The sequence below is a fragment of the Molossus molossus genome, unplaced genomic scaffold (assembly GCF_014108415.1).
Source record: "Molossus molossus isolate mMolMol1 unplaced genomic scaffold, mMolMol1.p scaffold_m16_p_4, whole genome shotgun sequence".
Taxonomy (NCBI): Eukaryota; Metazoa; Chordata; class Mammalia; order Chiroptera; family Molossidae; genus Molossus; species Molossus molossus.
This window is the reverse complement of record NW_023425377.1, coordinates 32,860,632-32,877,450: the sequence shown is the minus strand read 5'-3', so window position 1 is coordinate 32,877,450 and position 16,819 is coordinate 32,860,632. Positions and strand designations below refer to the sequence as shown.

General features: G+C 48.8%; 2 protein-coding genes and 1 long non-coding RNA gene across 3 annotated transcripts; 1 reads left to right on the top strand and 2 right to left on the bottom strand.

Annotated features, from left to right (window-relative positions):
• The first annotated feature begins 328 nt into the window (after nt 1-328).
• Nucleotides 329-1,636, top strand: SLC35A4 (solute carrier family 35 member A4). The gene has a single exon (XM_036240098.1). The coding sequence runs from the start codon at nt 368-370 to the stop codon at nt 1,340-1,342; it is 975 nt and encodes a 324-aa protein (XP_036095991.1). The 5' UTR covers nt 329-367; the 3' UTR covers nt 1,343-1,636.
• Nucleotides 1,637-4,538: 2,902 nt separating this feature from the next.
• LOC118643557 lies at nt 4,539-16,216 on the bottom strand. Its single transcript, XM_036281669.1, has 11 exons — nt 16,127-16,216; nt 15,863-15,982; nt 15,181-15,258; nt 14,821-14,903; nt 14,253-14,339; nt 9,989-10,122; nt 8,603-8,811; nt 8,447-8,530; nt 6,234-6,404; nt 4,902-5,057; nt 4,539-4,826 (listed from the first exon to the last, which is right to left on the bottom strand). The coding sequence occupies exons 1-11, from the start codon at nt 16,214-16,216 to the stop codon at nt 4,539-4,541; spliced, it is 1,500 nt and encodes a 499-aa protein (XP_036137562.1).
• LOC118616424 lies at nt 6,881-7,832 on the bottom strand. Its single transcript, XR_004956554.1, has 3 exons — nt 7,587-7,832; nt 6,983-7,034; nt 6,881-6,912 (listed from the first exon to the last, which is right to left on the bottom strand). It is a non-coding gene; the product is annotated as an uncharacterized LOC118616424 (long non-coding RNA).
• Nucleotides 16,217-16,819: the final 603 nt, after the last annotated feature.

Here is a 16,819-nt window from a genome sequence, read left to right as displayed (position 1 = left end):
AGGTGGAGGCCTTTCGACCACAAACACCATATCTGGCTTCCCCGGCTGTCACCCATTTGCTGTCTCCAACTTTCCTGCCACCTTCATCCTTGCTTCCCTTCCTGCAGAGGGTGGACAGTAGCTCATCAGCCAGCACCCTGGACTCCTCCTTCCCTCCCTGACCCCATGGGACTGATCCCAAGACTGTGGCTTCTAAGGCCATCAGACCTTTTCCCGCCCTGACTATGATCCTCACTTTTGTCTCTGGAGATGTACCACGGCTCCTGCCTCCTGGGAGCCAACTCCATATCTTGATCCTCCTGAAACGTGTCACAATTCTCACTGCCCCTTGCTGGTTACACAGGCCAATCCAAGGTCTGGTGTGGGCATGAGTGTAGAGGACGGGGGTGTGCCAGGCCTGGGCGGTCGCAGACAGGCCCGCTGGACCCTGATGCTGCTCCTGTCCACTGCCATGTATGGTGCCCATGCACCATTGTTGGCACTGTGCCATGTGGATGGCCAAGTGCCCTTCCGACCCTCCTCAGCTGTGCTTCTGACTGAGCTGACCAAGCTGCTGTTGTGCGCCTTCTCCCTCCTGGTGAGCTGGCAAGCATGGCCCCGGGGGGGCCCACCCTGGCGCCAGGCTGCCCCCTTTGCACTACCAGCCTTGCTCTATGGAGCTAATAATAACCTGGTGATCTATCTTCAACGATACATGGACCCCAGCACCTACCAGGTACTGAGCAATCTCAAGATTGGAAGCACGGCCTTGTTCTACTGCCTCTGCCTCCGGCACCGCCTCTCTGCACGTCAGGGCTTAGCACTGCTGCTGCTGATGGCAGCAGGGGCCTGCTATGCAGCTGGTGGCCTCCAGGACCCTGGGAACACTCTTTCTGGGTCCCCTCCAACAGCTGTGGCTGGTCCCATGCCCCTACATATCACTCCACTAGGATTGCTGCTCCTTATCCTGTACTGCCTCATCTCAGGCTTGTCGTCTGTGTACACAGAGCTGCTCATGAAGCGACAGCGGCTGCCCCTGGCACTTCAGAACCTCTTCCTTTACACTTTTGGTGTGCTCCTGAATCTAGGTCTGCATGTAGGTGGTGGCCCCGGCCCAGGCCTTCTGGAGGGCTTCTCAGGATGGGCAGCGCTCGTGGTGCTGAGCCAGGCTCTAAATGGACTGCTCATGTCAGCTGTGATGAAGCATGGCAGCAGCATCACGCGACTCTTTGTGGTGTCCTGCTCACTGGTGGTCAACGCCGTGCTCTCAGCAGCCCTGCTGCGGCTGCAGCTCACAGCTGCCTTCTTCCTGGCTGCAGTGCTCATTGGTCTGGCAGTGCACCTGTACTATGGCAGCCGCTAGCCCCTAACCACCACCACCCTGACTCCTGACCCCAGATTGTGTGTTGCCATCAGAGCCACCTCCAGCCCCCTTTCCCTCAGCAGCCCGGTAACAAGTGCCTTGTGAGAAAAGCTGGGGAAATGAGAGCAGCCAGGTAGATGGATGAAGGAGTACCCCTGAGAGACTTTTAGAGTGGGTTTGGTTAAGGAAACTGGACACTCTTAAACACCACCATCCTCCCAAGTTCTTCCAGACTAATGAATTAAGAGAGAATCAAGCCCTGGCTGGTTTGGCTCAGCGGTTGGAGCGTTGGCCTGAGGACCAGAGAGTCCCAGGTTCGGTTCCCACTAGGGGCATGTACAAAACAAAAACAAACAAAAAAAAAGAATCAATACCAAGGTCTGAGAAATGACCCCATCGCTGATGAAGCAGGTTCCCTTCCTCATCCTGCACATGAATACAGTTGCTTAAAGTGGGGCATGGGCAACAGTTGGTTTTCCTTGCCTACTGTGGCCACCCCTGCAGACCCACTGCCCCTAGGCCTGGTGCTGGCTGCCCAGTCCAGCTGTGGCACATGATTCACCCATAAAGGATACTCATCCCCACTGTCCTACAGGAAAGCCCAATTGCCACAAATTCCATCACCTTGATCATTCTGCCAAGCTCCCCAAGCTCCAGCAGCACCAGGAGACTGCATCCTTGCTTCCTCCACAATGCTGTTCTCCACACCCAGCCTTTGTTCTGGGAACCCCAGAGGGGCTGGGGCTTGACTCATCTCAGGAAATGTTGTCCCTGGGCCCTGGCTTAAGCCTATACTCCTGATCTCTTTTCTCACCCAAAGACCCTCTTGAAGCCCACTGCCCCTCTACATCTCTTAGGAGTTACCGTCCTTCCCACTGTAGGTCCTGCCCCTGCCTGGCAGTGTCCCAGCTCCCAACAGCCACAGAAACTCTGCACAGAGTGACCTGGGACCAGCACAGGGAAACTTGTATAGCTCAACCAACGTCCAACTGCATAAGCAATAAGGTCTTAATAAAGCATTCTAGAGTGTAGGCAATTCCTACAATCAGCCATGATTGTCCTGTGTCTTCTGTGTTGCGTGGCTCCTGAGAACATTTTGTTCCCCTGGTTCCCTTACCTTAGTCCTGGGGTATATTACAGACGAGGAGAAAAGGTGTTTTCTCCCCACTGTTGCCAGCAGCATTGTTTCCTCTGAGGGCTCCGTGGAGCCAAGACTGTTCTCAATCACAGGGCTTTTGAAATTTTCCTGAAGCACAGAACTTGGGCGCTGGGAGTTTGGAGGCATCTTGGGAATAGAAGTCGCTAGGTCTAACAGGACAAACTAGACGAGACCAGAGAACTCTTCAGAACACAGTGTGGTTATGATTCTCATTTCCTCTGGATTCCTCACTGATACTCCTGCCTGTCATCTGATCTCATAGCAGAAGAATGTCAGGTCCTACTCCCATGATAGAATACCTGGTAAACTTGTTTTTAAAGCGTCCCGGACCTACTGAAGCAAAATCTTAGGGAGTGGGGTTTGGGAATCTCTTATTTAAGCAGCTTGCTAGGTGGTTCTGATGCACATTGCAGTCCATGAACCACTGCTGTCTGCTGTGTGGAGCGGTGGCCAGCTGGACCTGAATTTGAATTCTGCCTCTGTTGCTTACTAGTTGATTGTCCTTGGGCAGATACTTAACCTTTCCTGGCTTTAGTTGCCTTAGCTCTGAAATGGGGGTCAGTGGTAACTACAACAATTTTGGGTAGTAGAAAAGGCCAAATGAAATAATGGATATTAGGCGCTTAGCAGAAAGTAGTACAGTGAGACCTGGTTACTGATGGTATTATCTGTAATGAAGGTTAGCTTGGTTATTGTGTCCCAACTTTTTCTTCCTTCTAGGACCCTTAAGAATGAATAGAGAGCCCTGGCCGGTTTGGCTCAGCGGGTGGAGCATCGGCCTGGGGACCAGAGAGTCCCGGGTTTGGTTCCCTCTAAGGCACATCCCTCTGTTGTAGTGTGTCCCCGGCCCCGGTTGGGGTCCTGTGAGTGGCAACCACTTGATGTGTCTCTCTCACATCGATGTTTCTTTCTCTCTCTTCCTTCCTCTCCCTCATGCTCTATCTGAAGATAAATGCAAAAACGTCCTCGGGTGAGGATAAAAAAAAAAAAAATGAGGAGAGAAGAGCCCTGGCTTGGTAGCTCAGTTGGTTAGAGCATTGTCCTAATACACCAAGGTTGTGGGTTTGATTCCCAGTCAGGGCACATAGAAGAAGCAACCAATGACCCTTGCCGGTTTGGCTCAGCAGTTAGAGCATCGGCCTGCCAACCAATGAGTTGCAGGTTCGATTCCTGTCAAGGGCACGTACTTCGGTTGTGGTTCATCCCCGGCCCTGGTCAGGTTGTGTGGGAGGCAACCAGTTGATGTGGCTCTATCACATTGACGTTTCTCTCTGTCTCTCTCCCTCCTTCCCTCCTACTCTGTCGATAAATGGAAAAATATCCTGAGGTGAGGAATTAAATAAATAAATAAAAAGAATCAACCATGAATGCATAAATAAGTGAAACAACAAATTGATATTTCTCTTTAAAAAAATTTTTTTTTCTTTATTGATTTTAGAGAGAAAGGAAGGGAGAGGGAGAGACAGAAACATCGCTGAGAGAACATCGATTGGCTGCCTCTTGCATGCCCCCCACGGGGCATTGGGCCCACAACCTGGCATGTGTCCTGACCGGGATTTGAACTGGCAACCTCTTGGTGCATGGGTCGACGCTCAACCACTGAGCCACACTGGCTGGGCACGATGTTTCTACTCTTGCTCTCTAAAAGTCAATAAATAAAAATGTTTTAAGAAAAAGAAGGAGAGCCCTGGCCGGTTTGGCTCAGTGGTTGGAGCATCGGCCTACAGGCCAGAGAGTCCGGGTTCAGTTCCCACTAAGGGCATGTACCTCAGTTGCAGTTTGTCCCAGGTCATGGTTGGGGTTGTGTGGGTGGCAGCCAGTTGGTGTGTCTCTCTAACATCAATGTTTCTCTCTCTCTCTTCCTCCCTCTCTCTCTCCTGCTCTATCTGAAGATAAGTGCAAGAATGTCCTTGGGTGAGGATTAAAAAAATAAAAATTAAAAAGAATAAGGAGAGAGGAAACTTCCCCTGAAGGATTCCTATTCACCAGATTTCTCCCCAAGGCAAGGATCCAGCATAACCGTGTGTAGCCCCCAGCCTAGTCTGCAACCTGCCAAAGCTGCTGGTTCTGGGTTTGGAGCTCCTGGTTCTGGATTTGGAGCTCCTGGTTCTGGGTTTGGAGCTCCTGGTTCTGGGTTTGGAGCTCCTGGTTCTGGATTTGGAGCTCCTGGTTCTGGGTTTGGAGCTCCTGGTTCTGGGTTTGGAGCTCCTGGTTCTGTGCAGCCAGGTTGATGGTGTCTTGCAGGATGCCAGCCAGCAGGCTGCGATGGTGATGCTCTGTGGCCATGGTCTGTTCCTCCCACAGCCCCCGCCAGGCTTGGAACACCTGTGCCCAGATTCAGAGATGTCTGTCAGTTAGTGAGCTTGGTGGCTAGCTCAACTGTCCTCTGTCCCTACTGACCTGTAACACGTGGCATGTCCGAGCTCGGGTGGTCTGTACATGCAGGTCATAGAGGGCTCTCAGGTCCTGCTCTGCAGTATCCCGCTCTGACTGAAGAGCCTCCAGCTGGAGTCTCAGCACTGTCTGCTCCCAGTGCCATCTCTGTCTCATGGAGGCCTTAAGTGATAACACAGTCAGCCCTTTGTGTACGTGACTCATTCGTGGATTCAACCAATCGCAGACTGAAAATCTTTTAAGTGTTCCATTACTGCTGCTGTAGTTAGGCCCATGGTGGCTACGTGTCTGAACTAAACACGTACAGTTTTTTTTTCCTCACTATTCCCTAAACAATACCATATAACAACTATTTACATAACATTTACATTGTATTAAGTATCTTAAGTAATCTAGAGATGATTTAAAGAATACAGGAGGATGTGTGTAGGTTACATGCAAATAATGTGCCATTTTATATAAGGAACTTGAGCATCTGAATGTTGGTATCCACGGGGTCCTAGAACCAATCCTCCGTGGATACCAAAGGACAACTTTTTCTTGAGTGCCACCTGTGTGCCTGCTCTGTTCTACATACGTCATGTGTATGATCTCATTTTATCCAACGACAACCCTATGAGGTAGTTATCATTTTACATGTTTGGAAACTGGATCAGAGGGGTGATCTGATGTGCCTAGATGCACATGGCTTGTGAGAGGCAGAGCTGAGATGACATGCCTTTCCACGGTTCGCCATCATCCTCAGGGTAAAGGCCAAATCCAGAGGCATGGTACGCACTGACCTCTTTAGCCTTCCTTGCCTCTGACCATGCACCTGCCAGGCTCCAGCTAGACAAACAGTTGGCAATACACAGAACCCATCTTGCCATTGCTTCCCTCTGGACCTTTTTTCGTAAAATAGTCTTGTCTTCTCTTAGAACATGTGTTTCTCTGCCACACCCCCAAACCCCATGCACATAAGTTTTGTTTCTTAATTTGTTCATACAAGTTCTCTTTACTGGCTGCCTCTGTGTGATGAGCACAGACAGCCCCCTTGGAGCTCAGAGTCCAGTGAATCCCTCTGGCTGATTTATTTGTCCTTTAGTTCTCAACTTGAATGCCATCTTCTCTGATTCCCTACAGCCTGGGTCAGGTACCCCGCTTTGTTCCCCAACACCCTAGCTCCCTTCATCACAGCACTTAGCACTGAGAATTGCCTCATCTATCCCCCACAAAGCTGTGAGGGCCAGGAGAGAAGGTGTGGCCCAGTCTGTTGTGATTGACACCAGTTCTCAGTGCTCTGGCACAGTGCCTGGCCCAATTAGAAGGGGCTCGAATCCCCTACATGACCTTCCTTACCTCTTTTCCAGCCACCAGGCCTTTGACCTGGTCTCCTGCCTCCTCCTCCTTTTCCTGCTGTTTCAAATGCTTCAGTTCCTCTTGGATCCAACTTTGATGCTGTTCACGCAGTCTCTGCCTCTGGGCCTGGGCCAGGAAGAACTGCAGGGCCATATCTGGGGTCTGCTGGGCCTAGGTGGCATCAGTCTAGGCTCAGCCGGAAGCCCAAGTATGTACACGGCATTGGACCGTAGGGCCCAACATGTTCAACAGAATCCATTGCCAGGGATATTCCCAGAACTACATCTCAGACTTAACTGGCCTGGAAGAGCCTGCAATCTGGACAGATACTTGGGGCCTTGTCGGGAGAGGAAAAGTATTAGTTCTGCCCATAGATGCCATGGAGGCCCTAAGGATTGCATACTCCTAATCCAACCCAGTAGGGAACCAGTCCTTTCCCATGCCCCTCCCTTAGGGATCCAGTGGGCCTTCAGGTCCTTTATTTGCAGGAGTACCGTATTCCCCCTGATGTCAGGGCAGGGTAAACCCGAAACATTAACTGGGCACTGCAACTCTGCAACTCTTCACTCCCTCAACACCTTTCCATTGTTCTGGGGTACATGAAGTACCTGTTCCTCGGAGTCTCTGAGAGGATGCTTTTGGTGGAGCCCTGGTCCTAGAGATGCTGTCCTTCTTGCCACTGGAGGAAAATGCAGTTAAGTACATCAAAGGTGAAGACCCCAACCTCTACCCCCAAACCTCAGACCCACCTTGGGGTTCCCCCTGGAGGCCTGCGCTGTGGCTGGCTTCTGAATTTATCACCTGCTGAAAAGATAGGAAAGGCAGTCCACCACGCTTCCTCCCAGAACAGCGTGAATTAAGCTCGGGGCTTTGAAACCAGACAGGTCAGGGTCTCAGATCCTCCTCTTCTTAGCTGTATGACCTCAGGCAGGTGACTAGCCTTTTGAGTCTCCATTTCTTCCTCCATAACATAGAGCTGATTAAAGTTATAGAGAGTATGGGATGGGATGAGGCACCAAAAGCACTGAGCAGTGACAGGCACTGCTCAATAAATGGGAGCTTACATGCTTAATTCCCAAGGCCCAGGGCTGTAAAAACAAGTTGTAAGTAATCATGAAAAGGAAAAAACAAAAACAAAAAACAGAAGCTGGACAAGAGCAGCCTTCCAGCCCCCCTGTGGCAAATCATGGAAGACAGCTCCCCCTTCTGCACAAGAGCGGGCATCCATCCGGAGAGAACGAAAAGAGCACCACATTGAGTCTAAGGACGTGGGCATTTGCCCCTCTGCTGCCTTGGATGATCCCAGTGACCCAGGGATATTCATTTCCCTTCTCTAAGCCTCAGTCTGTTCACCTGAAAAGTGGGAGCAATGTTGTCCTCCCTGCTTGAAATACTCCTGTGCCTTCCTTTTGACTTCCAAAATGAAGTCCAGTATCTCAATTGATTTACAAAGCCCTATATAACCTGGCCCCTACTTCCCTCCAATTCTTTTATCCTTACTCTCTTCCTCAAACTCTATTCTCCAACAAACTGAGTCACTTGCAGTTCCCCAAAGAGATTACTCACTGGATTACCTCTGAGACTTTTTTTTTTTACTTTTATTTATTTTTTATCCTCACCCAAGAACATTTTTGCATTCATCTTCAGACAGAACGGGAGGGAGAGAGGGAGGAAGAGAGAGAGAGCAACATCAATGTGAGAGAGACACGTCGATTGGTTGCCTCCCACACAACCCCGACCAGGGCCGAGACAAACTGCAACCGAGGTACGTGCCCTTAACGGGAACCGAACGCGGGTCTCTTTGGTCTATGGGCTGACGCTCTAACTGCTGAGTCAAACCAGCCATGGCGAGACTTTTCTTATTTTCTTCACTCATTGCTGACCATCTCTTCCGGGAATCAACTTCCCCTGAAGTCTTCCTTCCCTTTTTTTGCCAAAACTAACTTAGATGCCCCGCAGAACCCTGTGTTGATAAGCCCTTTAGAGCACTGATATGATGTAATTGTTTCTCCAGCAAATTGTAAACTTCACAAGAACAGGGATTTCCTAGGGCCTGCATGGCACTGTACCTAGCACATAGTAAGTGGTCAATAAATGTTTGGGAATCAATAAATTAATGAGTAAAGGAAGGGCCCCCTCATACTGTTCTGTAAACAGAGGAGAGGAAGGCAGACATCAGTGGGGCTCCTAAGAGGTTGGATAAAAAGACATACCTGTGGTTCTGGGAGCCCCACAGCCTCAGCTGTGACCCCCTTGAGCATGCAGCTTCCTGGGTACCGTCTCCAGGCTTTTACCACCTGCGGAGAGACGGTTCAAGGTGGGCTCTGGCCACTGCTGGCCCAGGTGCCTTCAGAGCTCACCTTGCTCACCTTCAGTTCCCGCAGTGCCCTGCCCAGCTGGCTGAGCCCACCATCTGTCAGGGGGTCCCCAAGGAGGCCTGAACGCAGGCTCTTCAGGCCTGCCCGGCGGGCTCGGGACTCTTCTGCTGCATCCCACAGGGTGGGCTTCACCTGTTTTTCCTGCATCCTCCTTCCAGCGGCCCCCAAGAGAGCAGCCTGGAGCAAATTTAGGGAGCTGCCTAGTTAAGAGGAGACTCAAAGTGAATCACTCCTTCCTCTGTACTCCAAAGCATACTGCCTATAATACTTTAGATCTTTATTAATAGCACTATTTATAAAAAAAGCTAACACCTATCAGGCTTTTTAACATGTGCTTGATGTCACCATGCCAAGGCTTTCTGAGGGTGCTTCTTTTTATCCACACTCCAATGAGACAACAATTCTATAATTTTTATCCTGCCACACCCCCCCCCCCCCCCCCCAGTTTCTAGATGAGGCAACTAAAGCTCAGAGAGGTCAAGCAACTTCCTGGTGACTGGCAGAGCTGAAAGTCAAGCCCAGGTCTGTCTGACACTAAAGCCTATACCCTTAATCATGATACCAAACTGGCCTATAAACATGTGTCTGTCCCTCATTGATTTATCCTTGAGGTGTGAACTGCCCCAACTTATCTTCCACATTCCACAGGGCCTCGTACAGGGGGAGGTCAGGGAATGTGTTGGCCAAATGAATGTATGTTTGTTGATTTCAGAGACAGTCGGGGCCAGAGTTTTGTATGAGTGTGAATATGTATGTGTTGTTTTATTTAATCCTCACCCAAGAATATTTTTACATTAATCTTCAGACAGAATGGGAAGGAGAGAGAGAGAGAGAGAGACATCGATGAGAGGGAGACACATCAATTGGTTGCCACCTGCACAACCCCAACTGGGGCCAGGGACAAGCCGCAACCAAGGTACATGCCCTTGGTTGGAATCGAACCCAGGACTCTTTGATCCGCAGGCTCATGCTCTAACCACTTAGCAAAACCAGCCAGGGCTGTGTGTGTGTGTGTGTGTGTGTGTGTGTGTGTGTGTATTTAATGGGCACCTTTCCTTCTCTGATCCTCCCTTTCCTCGTCTGTAAATTAGATCTGCCTCATGAAGTTTTAGTAAGAACTGAAGGTATTAGTCAGTGTAGAAATGTTTAGTAAACTATTGAAAGCCTCTGAAGGGTGTGGGGTTGCTTTTACTTTTGGCCCTGCCTCTCCTTCTGCCCACCGTGGGACCTGTCTGAATCCTGTCCCTCCCAGAGAGTCAGGCTCTTTCTGGGCTAGGCTTAGGGCTTTGACTGGTTGGGGGAGAGGGTGGAGCAGGCCTAAGGCCAGACCCCAGAGCTTCCCAAAGAACTCCACACTCCCCACCACCACCAGGCCACCTTGAGGGTCCAAGCGAAGAAGGAGGCCAGTGTAGTTGTTTCCTTCCAGGAGCCAGGAGATAATCCAGGACAGAGAGCCCTCCACCTCCTCATCAGCAGCCTTACCAGCCAGCACCTGCAGCAGGGGGCAGTCTCTGCCAAAGGGAAGAAGGAGGAAAGCCGTCCATTGGTGAATGGGGAAAGAAACGCCCAAATCACACTCTGATGGAAAGTTTGATTATTTCCAGTAACTTTTGTGCACCAACAGACAGATTTGCAACCTTATGTAGATTTTTATTTGATTATTATTATATAATTACACAAATAATATATTCTCATAGTAAGAAAAAATTTACTTGTCTATGTGACTATGTACTTGTATCCAGAATATATAAAGCGCTCTTACACCTCACTAAGAAAAAGACAAATAACCCAATTTTAAAATGGCAAAGCAAGGTGACATCAGCAGAAATGGCAGAGTAGGGAACTCTGGGAGTCTGTATCTTCCCAGAAACATCTGGCAAAAATGGCCAGAATCAACCTTGCTAGAACTCTGGGAGATAATCAAAGGTTTATAAGGAATGCTTATCCAGGAGAAAGGCAACTTAAATATAGTAAGAGATCTTTGTGATGTGCTTTGTAAAATATGTTTTTATTGATTTTTTTTTTTTTTTTTTTTAGGGTGAGAGGAAGGGAGAGAGAGATAGAAACATCGATGTGAGAGAGAAACATTGACCAGCTGTCGAGCCTGCATGAGCCCTGACTGGGAATCCAACCGGGACCTCCCAGTCCATGTGGCTGAATCCACTGAGCCACACTGGCTCGGCTCTTTGTGACATTTTAACTTACCCTAGCCCCAACCTCCTCCCCAGCACAGAGGTGGTCTTGTAGACAACAGCCCACATTTCTGGTGGGGGTGCCTGGTTCTGAAGGGAGCAGAGCCTATCTTGTTCCCAGGGAATTGTGTTTGTGTTTTGAATGGTTGGAGTTTCCCCCAAAGGACTGACAAAAGGGACTTCCCTTTGTTTCACTTTTCTTGGAACTCTTTTGGGCCAGAGCAGCTAAGCCAGAGACTATAAAACATTGAAAGCATTGTTTTAAAAACATAACCCCCACAAAACATTGAAAGATGAAAGAACGAGCAAAAATAACAGTTGGGATAAACAATAGATACATAGATTCAAAGCAAAAGTTAGAGAGTGAGATTTAGGGGCAATAAGGACTTTGAAAAGTTCCTAAATGTACTGGAGAACCTAGAAAGTCATGAACATGCCTAGGGCAGGATATACATTCAGAAAAGCCCTGAAAAGACCTTAAGCTTTCACTTCTGGCTGCTTTTTAGGCTCAGTAAAAGCAAGAAGTGAGGCTAAGGCGGAGCTATAAATGGCCTGACTAAGCATAGACATGACTCAACACAGAGCCACACTGTATAACCCTGGGAATTGTTTTTCTTTTCCTTGTTCTTCTCCCCTCTCCCCTCTTCTTCCTGTTTCTTTCTTTCTTCCTTTTTTTTTTTTTTATTGTTTTTGTTTGTTTGTGGGACTTTTGTTTTTTGGGGTTTTTTGGTCCTAGGAGTTTAAGGAATCCTGTCAGGTCACTCACTAACCACTAAGATTAGAATGGAGACTTCAGTGACTACAAAGAATACAGTCTTTGCAAAAGTTGTTTGCAAAAGTAACTAAGGAAACAGATGGCTCCATCCCATAACAAACAACACTGCAAACCCTGGACAGGAGGGTGAATCTGGTTTTTAGAGTTACCACATCATCATAATAAAAATGTCAGAGTACTAAGGGGAAGGATGAAGACTTAAGAGACCAACACAATGAAGAATACAGTCTCTACAAACAATACTCAGATTGGCCAGTTTCCAAACAAAAAAAGTATGAGGCATTCTAATAAGAAAATATGGCTCATTCATAGGGGGGAAATGTAATGAACAGAAACTGTCCCTGAGGAAGTAAGAATATTAAATTCACTAGACAACGACTTTAATTGAGCCCTGGCTGATGTTTCTCAGTGGTTAGAGTGTCAAGTTGCTCACCAAAGGGTTGTGGGTTCGATTTCCATCAAGGACATGTGCCTGAGTTGCAGGTTCAACCTGGTGCATGTGAGAGGCAACCAATTGATGTGTCTCTCTCACATTAATGTTTCTGTTTCTCTCTCTCCCCCCTTCCTTCCCACTCTCTCTAATAATCAGTGGGAAAAAATATCTTCTGCCCAGCTGGTGTGGCTCAGTGGATTGAGCATCATCCCATGGACTGAGAGGTCCCAGTTCGATTCCAGGTCAGGGTAGATGCGCAGGTTTCAGGCTCAATCTCCAGTGAGGGGTGTGCAGGAGGCAGCCGATCGATGTTTCTCTCACACATCAGTGTTTCTATCTCCCTCTCCCTGCCTCTTTCTCTATAAAAATCAATAAAAACATATTAATATATGTATACACACACACACACACACACACACACACACACACACATATATATATATATATCCATATCTCCTCGGGTGAGGATTAACAACAAAAAATACTTTAATTCAACTATCTTAAATATGCTCAAGAAACTAAAGAAAATCAAGAAAATGATGTCTCAGTGAATAGAAAATATCAATAAAAGGACAAATTTTTTTTTTTTAAAGAAATTCTAGAGTTGAAAATTACAAGAAGAAATTAAAAATCCACTAGAGGGCAGATTTGAGCAGGCACAAGAAAGAATCTCATCCAACTTAAAGATAGATCAGATACAATTATCCAGTCTGAGGAGCAGAAAGTAAAAAGAATGAAGGAAAAGTCTAAGAGACCTGTGAGATGCCATCAAATATACAAACATATGCATAATGGGCGCCCAGAGCTAAAAGAAAGAGTGAAGGAGGCAGAAAGAATATTTGAAGAAATACTGCTCAAAAATTCCTCAAATTTTAATTAAAGACATGATAAATCTATACATACAAGAAGCTCAAATAATTCCTAGGAGGATAAACACCAAGAGATCCACATCAAAACACTTTATTTATTTTTCTTTATTGATTTTAGAGAGAGAGGAAGGATAGGGAGAGAGAAACATCAATTGACTCCCTCCAGCACGCCCTCCGCCCCACTGGGGATTTGGCCTACAAATGTGGCATGTGCCCTGATGGGGAATGGAACCGGGTCCTCTCAGTCCATGGGATGATGCTCAATCCACTGAGCTATACCAGCTGGCAGAGAGAGTCTTTTTTTTTTTTTTTAAATCCTCACCTGAGGATATTTTCTATTTATCTTCAAATAGAGTGGAGGGAGGGAGAGAGGGAAAGTGAGAGAAGCATTGATGTGTGAGAGAGACACACCAACTGGTTGTCTCCCACACGACCCTAAGCAGGGCTGGGACAATCTGCAACGGAGGTACATGCCCTTGACCGGAATCGAACCCGCGAGTCATAGTTCTGAGGACTGACACTCTAACTGCTGAGCCATACAGGCCAGGGCCAGAGGGAGTCTTGAAAACAGCAAGAGAGAAGCAACTTGTTATGTACAAGAGATCCTCAATAAGATTAAAAACAAATTTCTCATAAAAAAACTATGGAGACCAGAGGCATTAAGATGACATGTTTAAGGTGCTTAAAGAAAAAAATAAATTGTCAACTAAGAATTCTATATCTGGCCCTGGCCAGTTTTGCTCAGCGGTTAGAGCATCGGCCTGTGGACCAGAGAGTCCCAGGTTCGGTTCCCGCTAAGGGCACGTACCTCGGTTGCAGTTTGTCCCCAGCCCTGGTTGGGGTCATGTGGGTGGCAACCACTCAATGTGTCTCTCTCACATTGATGTTGCTCGCTATCTCTTCTTCCCTCTCTCCCTCCTGCTCTATCTAAAGATAAATGCAAAAAAAAAAAAAAAAGAACTCTATATCTGGCAAAAACTATCCTTCAAAAATGTAGGAAAAATTAAGATATTACTAGATAAGCAAAAGCTGAGGGAGTTCATTGCTAGTACACCTGCCTTACAAGAAATGCTAAAGAGATTCCTTCAGCCTATTGGAGGTGAGGAAAGAAGACTCAGATGCTGCCCTGGACCTCGACATCCATATTTCAGTTACCCTCCCATCCCACCCCCAAAGCTGTCAGACTTACAGAGCTCCTGGGAGCTGCAAGATCCTCAAGGCCCCTCGCCATACACTCTTAGGACCCTTAGGAGGGTCAGGCCCTGGGCGGGACATAGTGACAGTAAGCAGAGAGCAGATCCTGTGGAGGAGAGGCTAGGATCAGGCCAAATGCCTAAGAAGTGAGAGGTGACAGGAACCCTCTCGTGCTCACCTGGCTTCACCCCCTGTAGCCCGTAAGTAAAGTTCTGAGGCAGCTCTTGAGTCAGGCACCTCTACTTCCCTGGCATCTTCCACCACCCTGGAGGAAGGGGAGGCTGAGCTCAGCTCTTAGGCACCAGAGTTCCCCAGAACCTCTGCCTGGGGAGCTCCCAAGAGCCTGTAAGAATCATGCCCAAGGCTCCAAGCTCAGTATATCCCCTAAAATCCTGTCATCCTCATGATCTTATTTTTTGTCCTGTCAAACAGGGTAGTTGGAATCACTCCATTTTACAGATGAGAAACTAAAATTCTGCTCAGAGAGATGCTTGAATCACCTAGAACGATAATGATTGAGTTGAAGAGGTATAAGTGGATGGGTGAGGGGAGTGAGGATGGGGATATGGCATGAAGGGAAGAGGGTGAGGAGTCCTGGGAGCAAACTCGAGCCCTGTAAGCACAACCCAGGCTCAGAGCTTCCCTCTGGGGTGGCAGTGGGGAGAAACCTTCAAGGGCCTGGTTGGGGGTGTCAGCCCTGCCTCAAGACAAGCATCCTTGGACCCTGTTGGGCCCAAGATACTCACAAGCCCAGAGGGGCCACATCCAGCACCGACAAGTTCTCTGTCCCTGGAGAGAGCAGGTCTTGAGTCCTCCCCCTGGGGCTGAGCTGAGATCACACAAACACAACACCTATTACAAACGGAGCCTTTCGCCCCCACTTCAGCTCACATGACCCTCATGCTGGAGCTCTGTGGGCCAAGGAAGGCACCAAAATTCAGCCATTTCAGGCAGGAAAAAGGAGACCCCAGAAAGGCAAGCCCACACTGGTGAGCAGCAGAATGTAGCGAGAGCCAAGCTCTTCTGGCTGCCCTCCTGCCTCAGACTCTTTCTGCATCATCACCAAGGCCTTGGCTCCCATGTCTGCCTTTCCTCCAGGGTCTCACCTGCACCAGGCTAAGGGTACTAAGCACAGGATCAGAGCTCCCAAGAAGCAGAACTTCCTCAAACAGCATCTGCAGCAGCTAAAGTGGAAAAAAAGAGGGTTAAACAGGAATTAAGAAATAAATTAAGAAAAGGCTTGACGAAAAAGTGTCTTTCAACATTTCCTGAGGGTGAAGTTCGTGATGTGTCCTGTGTTTGGTGTTGGGGAAAGTCCTGGAACAGAAACGGGCGTAGGCCTCACAGCTCACAGCAAGCCAGACGGTGAGCAGACATTTCCAGTGGGACCTGCTAAGGCAGGGGCCCTGCCAAGGTTCTGAGGCAGATATTTTGATTTGGGGGCATTTTAATGAAGTCCAAAAAAACACAAAGCTCTCAAGTTTATATCATTATTAGTATTATCAAGAACTGTGAAATTTAGACCTCCCTGGATATTTGATCTTTGCTCATCACCCCTCCCTGATTCTCACCCTATCAGCCCCAGCCTCCTACCTTCTCTGACCGGTCAATAGCTGAATAAATTAACCCTGGCTAAACATCCTGTATGGATCACAGGGCTCTTTAGGGGCCCCAAGGAGGAGTCCCTAGTTCAGCTACGGCAGGGAAAGAAAGGTTCTAGAAGGTCCCCTAGAGGAGGCAACACCCAAGCGTCATGACAACTATACCGGTAGCTCCTCTAGGACTCACCTGAGGCACGAGCCCAGGTGCCTTTGTTGCCCGACCCCAAAGCAGCAGGGCCACACTGTATCCTCGGCCCACAGAACCCAGTGTGGGCTGGACTCGTGCTAGTAGCTCCTGCTCGGCCTCCTGCAGGGAGACACAGGCAGAGCCGCTGTCTCAGCGCCCTAACCCTGCCTGGCCTGAGCAGAGGGCTCCCAAAGCACTCAGCACCCCAGGCTCCAGGGGCATGAGGGCTCCCATCCTCCTCCCATAACCCTATCAGACCCCTACCTGAGCAGCATCAGAGCTCAGGACTCTGTCAAAGGTGATGCATTGTTCCTGTGGGCGGGCTGGGTTCAGCAGGGTCGCTCCCACTCCCATCTTCCCTGCCCCACCCTCACGTCACCCCCTCTCCACCTGTGTGGCCAGAGTCCCCGGCTGAAGCAGGCGGATGCTGTTGGGCTCCTCCAGAAGGAGTGTGGGCTGACAGATCCCCTGAGGGCCTAAGAAAGGTGGGCTTCATGTCAACTCCCTTGAGGGAAACTGAGCTTCAGGACTCCCAAGTCCTGCCCTCAACCTTTGCCTCAGTTTCCTATCCTAGATGGCCTAGCCCTCCCCTCTCCCAAGAGGCTCTTCCAAGCTGCACTACCTCTGATAATGAGAGTGTGTGGTTTCTTACCTGATTCTCTCCCCTGCTCCACTTCCACCACCACGGCGAGCATGGCTTGGGAGCTGTCAGTGAGGGCTCAGGGAATGAACTGCCCTGGCACCATCCCGCCCCTGCGCTCACCACCTCTCCACACTCCGTGGCTGCCATGCCTCTCACGTTCCCCTCAATAATTCATCTCTGATAATCGGATCTCTCGGTGGGGCCTCTAAATAAAACTTATCAAAGGATGTGACAGTCCCCTCTTTTCTGCATTAGAACAATGCATGGGATTCTTCTTTCTTTCCTTTTATGAAAAACGTTCAACATACCTAACT